Raw genomic sequence first — 6,365 nt, 5'->3', positions numbered from 1 at the left:
AATTTAATGAGCAGGTGTCTTTTGAAATTCCAACCCTAATATCATCCATGCATTGTTTTTTTTAACCGCATGACGAATCTGTAACTACCAGTCCTAGTCTATGAGAGACCAAAAAGTATCATCGATGCATTATTAAAAAGACTTTTTTTTAAACCAGACCAAGGAGGTATCATCCATGCATTATTAAAAAGACTTTTTTTTGGTTTAAAAAGGGCATCCCGAGGAGGTATCATCCATGCATTATTAAAAAGACTTTTTTTTTTTTGGGTTTAAAAAGGGCATCCCGTCAGTTCCTTCTTGTGTGGAATCGCTAACGAAGATAGCAAGTTACTTTAAAAAGGGAGCGCGACTGACAAAACTCGTGAGAGCACGTGACAGGAAATTCGTGGTATCTCATTTTGCAAGCACAAAAAATTCAAAAGTCAATATGAATTTCTTTACATTAAAAGTTTGCTTTTTAAAAATCTATTTCAAAAGGCGTACACGTATATTTTTTTTAAAAGGATTATGATATGATATGCCCTTGTGAAATAGTTTTGAAGGACATATGAGATGTTCCTGAGTTCGAAAGATGAGATTTTTTGAAAAAAGGCTTATGTATTTTTTTTAAAGGTTGCATGTAATTCTTCAAAAGAGCATCATATTGTTTATAAAAAATAAATTAAAAAGTTATTTTTAATGGGATGTTGTGAAAAAAAAAGGGAACATGGTTTATATTTGAAAGATCTTTTATCTAAAAGGAAGGGCTTCGTTCGATTTTTTTTTGAATTTTTTTTTAAAAGGACATTTGTGAAATTTTTCGTGAAAGTATTATTCCGGTATAGAATTTGTAAATTCATTTCACTATAGAAGATGGGTACTAGCATAGATGTCACTAGAAAGACATTTTTTAATGAAGGCAATCACTATGTTTGTAAGTTGATTTTTTTATTGAGCCACAGTTAGTGAGTGCTTAATAAGTAGGAAAAGCCAAGAGGTTAAGAAATTTGCACCAACAACTAGAGATGTATCAAGTTTTTTTTGAAAGAAATGTAAGTGAAGAGGGAAAATGACGCCTTTGGAAATGAATTTGTAGATGAGAGAATTCTTCCCCTAATTTTATATGCCAAGACAACCTATGAGGCTTGGGCTATGCTTGAAAGGAGTTTTGGTGTATGGGGGAGTAATTCAGTTGAAGATGAAGACATTGGTGATTTCCACTATGCTTAGCCTCAAGTGGATGATGATTGTGAAAATTTTGCAGAAGAAATAAAGATGAAGCACGTCTATGCTCGTGATTCCCACTATGCACAAAAACAAGTGGACGGAGATTTGGTGAATCCATCAACAAAACTTTCTTAGGACAGTGAAGCTGCCATTGGAGCAGTGAATGTTATGGTGAATCCAACAATTCAATTTGTTGATGTTAAATTTGATGAATACTTTTTGCCTAATGATGAATGGTTGCAGATGATGCAACAAAAACATCAAATCGACATGATGTTATTCAGTAAGAGAAGCCCACTTTGAAAACCAAGTGGAAGACAACCTATTTGCAACAACACATGTTAGTAAAGAAGTCAAAGAGACTAAATGCAGAGCAGAAGGAACAAAACCAACGTGGTTCTGCAGATATTTTTAAGCTTACCGTTGATTTCCAATGTGCAGGTAAATAGGATGATTATGAAGAAAAGTTGAATTTCCTTGAAGCATGGCTTGCAGCACCATGCCTTTATAAGGTTTGCATAAAAGCTGCAGAAACGAATGTTAAAGACAACATACATGATGAACACATCAATGAAATTCTTAGTTATTATATTTTTGAATTTTTTTTTTTTTTCTAATCTTATGTTGTACCAAATTGATGATGAAAATCACACTACAAAAGATGACATGTGGCAGCAATCCACATACAAGTTGTTTTTTAAAGAAGTCAAGGACATGCTTAGACAACTTGGAACAATGGAATACATGCACTAGAAAATGAAGAAACTAAGGTTTGAAGGATACAACAAAAAGAAACAACTGAAACAGTTTAGAGGCTACAGGATCTAGTAGAAGGGAAGAAGAAAAGTAAATCTAGTTGAAATCGAATTTTTAAATTGTAATTCTAGTCGAGACATAAACCAACAAGAATCCTAATTGAATTTTTATGTGGTTGAAATTAAGAGGGAGTGTTTGAGAATCTAATTCCAACCACCTGCTGGGTGTCACATTTGTCCATCTAGGTGCCCTATCTTAGTTTCAATTAGTCCATTTTAGTTGAGTCTCACTGCAGTAATTTATTGTTGATGTCTCCAATGTAATCTTATTTAACTGGTTCGTAATATTGAGAAGAGTAATCCTCTCTTCCATGTTTACAAAAACACATATTGGTAAAGAATTTGAAGAGACAGACAAAAGCAGAAGTAGAGAAGGAACAGAAAAGGGAGAAAGCTCTCATTGCAGAGCAGAAGAAATATAACCAATGTGGTTCTGTAGATATTTTTACACTTAACCATTGATTTCCAATGTGCAGCTAAACAAATCGATTATGAAGAAGAGTTAAATTTCCTTGAATCATGGCTTGCAACACCATGCCTTGGTAAAGACTTCGTAGAAGCTATAGAAACGAGTGTTGAAGACAACTTGGATGATGAAAGCATCAATGAAAGTTTTAGGTATTCGAGTCCTGAAGAAATAAAATTTTATTCTCATCTAATGTTGCAAAAAATTGATGTTCAAAAAACCAATCATGAAGATCACACTACAAAAGATGACATGTGGCAGCAGTCCACATACAAGCCGATTTTTGAAGAAGTTGAGGACATGCTTAGACAACTTGGAACAATGGGAAGACTTGCACCAACAAATGAAGAAGCTCAAATTTGAAGCCTACAACAGAAAGAAAATGATGAAACAATTTAGAGACTACAATATCTGGAAGAAGGGAAGAAGAAAAGGAAATCCAAATGAAATCAAATTATTTAAATTGTAAGCCTAGCTAAGACATAGATGAGCAAGCATCTTAGTTTAAATATTTTTGGGGTTGAAATTAAGGGGGGAGTGTTGGAGAATCTAATTCTAACCACTTGGCAGGTGTCACAACTCTTCATCCAAGTGGCCTAGCTCAGGTTCAATTAGTCCAGTATATTTCAGTGTCACTAGAGTCATTTATTATTGATGTCTCCAATATAATTTTATTTCACTCGTTCATAATATTGAGAAGAATAATCTCTCCTCAACATTTTTTCTTATTTTTTATAATAAAAATATGTGAGTTGTAAATGAAAAGTAAAAAGTAGCCGGAAAAGAAATTGTAAAACTTGGAAGAATGAATGCAGAATGGTGTAACTTATTCTACGATAGTTGAAGTGCCCATATATTTGGGTATAAATCAAGCTTACTATAGTATGACTAAGCCTATTGTTATAAAATCTCATCTCATTTCGTAAGGCACATTATTGATATAGGTGGTCTAAATGGGTATAAATCAAGCTTACTATAATATGACTAAGCATATTGTTATAGAATCCCATTTTATAAGGCGGTGGTGTAATTGTAAAAAATGTCTACCCTCACGAAATTATGTAAACATATTTAGAAAAGAAAATGCGTTGTGTCTCTCTTCTCTCCTTCCATAAAAAAAACTTTGATGAAAAGGGACTTTGACCACGTATTAAAAAAATGTTATAAAAGTGAAGATGGTTAGAATATAATAATCTTTTTTGTTAAAAAAATTGTAAAAACAAAATTTAAATATTGCAACTCCAACAAATAAAATCTTTTTACCTTTGACCAATTGTAAAACCTTGTATGCTGTTATGAAATTATATCATAAAAAGAATCAGAATTTCTGGTACACTATTATCAAATTATATCATATAAGGAATCAGAATTTCTGGCAGGAAAGGGAAAAAATTACAGGAAGCTACCTGCATATTTCTTGGAGAAGGAAAAATATATAAAGTCAATATGCATCTTTTCCTTAGCAAACAAGCAACACGGAATTATGAGAAGACCTGAAAAATTAATAAAGAAAGAGTCTAACACAACTAAATTCCGAACTGTTAGAAATCTATAAAGGAAGTACATTGCATTGAACCCTAAACCCGCCATGACCTAGTGCCTTTACATGGAACATGCTAGAAAGAATTCATCAATATTTTTATATCCCTAATTAGCTATATTGCTTCTCTCTGAACATGTCTATCGCCATTCTTCACATTCCTCTGATTACCATCTTCTGCTCTCTCTATAATAAAGGGTGGAATGTTCTCTGTCACTTTAAACTTGGCATATATATCACTTTTATAGAATTCCCTTGTTCTCAACGTGAGAAGGAACGAAAGAAGAGCTCCAAAAGCGGTGACGACGGTCAAAATGATAAACGAAAGGCGAAAACATTTATTCCCAATGCAAGTAAGCGCTTTCACATGACTAGACGAACATGAAGTCCCGAGAGCAATACACTGCTTTCTTGCCTCTCGGTCGTAGAGGTGTCCCACAAGTCTCACAGACAGAAGATAAATTCCCACGGGGCTTGCAACCGTCCCGACATTGTAAAGAGTACCATAATACTTGAGACCAAACAACTCTGAGAGGACAGCGTATATTACAGGCCATTGAGCTCCAAAACACAGTCCAATTATAATAGACGCTACATAGAGTGAACCAGGAAGATTAAAGGCTATCAAAATATACCCAATGCAAGAAATAAGAATTGTTATGGCCAATACCAGGGGCCTGGGAAATTGATACTTCTGGAGAAGGATTTCTGATGAAAAACCAGCAGCTACACGGCCTATAAAATTCCATATGCTAATAAGGGCAACAAAGGTACTTATATTCGTGTTATTATATCCAAAAGCTCTTCCAATCTGACCCATATTCTCAACGGCGGTACCAGCTGATCCAAGCCCACAAACAGCGGATGAAAATAGAAGTAGCATATCCATGCTTACTAGAGCTTGAATAATTGTGTAGTCTTCTCCTCTGTTTGGACTTTTGAAGAATTTCGCAATACGGGATAAAATAGAAGCTTTCACCCTGCCAGTATTTCTATGACTCCCAATATACTCCATGCCGCTCATTGATTTTCCTTCATTGATCTCTGGGTAATGTTGGGGGTCGTTCTTCTCCTCATTTTCTTTTGTAATCACAGTGACCATTTTGGCATGATCTGCAGCTTCACTTTTTTCGGCTGAGGTTGAGGTTGAGGTTGTGGAAAGCTGTTGTTGCTTATTTTTGTCCATCTCTACCTTAGCAATGACCACAAGATTAAGCGAAAGGAAAACCACGATAACTGCAACAACAACTCTGTACCCTGCAATGGGGAAATTCTTTGACACATTCTGGACTATGATGAGAACCATAAGAAAGCCAGCTAATGCTAGACCTATGTAGAGAAAATCGTAGAATGGCTTCAGTTCGTTTTTTTCGGTGCTCTCTTTTGTACGACGAACTATAAACATGACAATCAGAGAAACAGCACTGGGCAAGTAGCCAAGAAGCAGAATCATACCAGCAGCTCCATCTTCACTATTCCCATAAATTGCATAATAAACCTGAGTGAACATTGCTCCACTCAAACCTAGAAATCCTTTCAGAATCCCCAGCACAACTCCTCGGCTCTGAGGGAAATTCTTGACACAGGTAACAAGAGACCCTGTGTTTGCAAATGTCTGAGCACTAGCTCCAATGATCATATACACACACATCAGCGAGAACTTCGGCTTGGCAATTCGTCTTGTGACAGCCAACCATACCAATGTATACCCAGTGACATTCATGACAGCTCCAATTCCAAGAACAACCCATGGAGGGGTGACTTCATAGATGAGGCCAGAAATAATCCCAAAATTACCACCTAGATCCCTGAAGAATGCCAAGGTAGTCAGTGTGGTCTGATCATAGTCCAGGGCAGTTTTTATCGTTTGTGAGAAGAGCCCATATATGTAAGCGCCACCAGCACATGACATGATAATAAAAGACACAAATAGTACAAACCATCTTCCCATGACCACTCTTTTGGCCAAATCAAACACCTCGCTCCCCTCCATCATATTCACCAGAGCAACAAAGAGGAACCGCTAAAATTTCTTTTGGATCAAATGTCTTTACGGATTTTTAATCCGATAACAAGCAAAAAAAAAAAAGCTCCAAGAATCGAATCTCTATCACTGGACAACTAAACTGAACCTCTGCACCTGATTAAATAATCTACTGAGCATTTTAATTCGTGAAGAGCAAGATACATCGAAACGGTGATGTAAATTCATGTACCTCTGAAAAAAAGATGTACATTCATGTATCGCAACTTATAGATATCCAAGTGATTCGAAAGTTGATCCAATGAAAACAAAGTCTAAATTTCCTAAAACGTGTATGGCGTTCCTTACTTCGGG

The 6,365-nt window shown here is 35.6% G+C and overlaps 1 protein-coding gene across 1 annotated transcript; it reads right to left on the bottom strand.

Annotated features, from left to right (window-relative positions):
- Positions 1 to 4,142: 4,142 nt before the first annotated feature.
- LOC149204049 (protein NUCLEAR FUSION DEFECTIVE 4-like) lies at positions 4,143 to 6,020 on the bottom strand. The gene has a single exon (XM_089397021.1). It carries the CDS (start codon positions 6,018 to 6,020, stop codon positions 4,143 to 4,145), a length of 1,878 nt encoding a protein of 625 aa, XP_089253147.1.
- Between the last annotated feature and the right edge of the window lie 345 nt (positions 6,021 to 6,365).

This window comes from Pinus tabuliformis, chromosome 1_2 (assembly GCF_031772625.1).
Source record: "Pinus tabuliformis cultivar Carrire ecotype Pingquan chromosome 1_2, CPIR1, whole genome shotgun sequence".
In the NCBI taxonomy this organism is placed as follows: domain Eukaryota; kingdom Viridiplantae; phylum Streptophyta; class Pinopsida; order Pinales; family Pinaceae; genus Pinus; species Pinus tabuliformis.
Note: the sequence above shows the minus strand (reverse complement) of the source record. Positions and strands in the feature narration are given on the sequence as shown.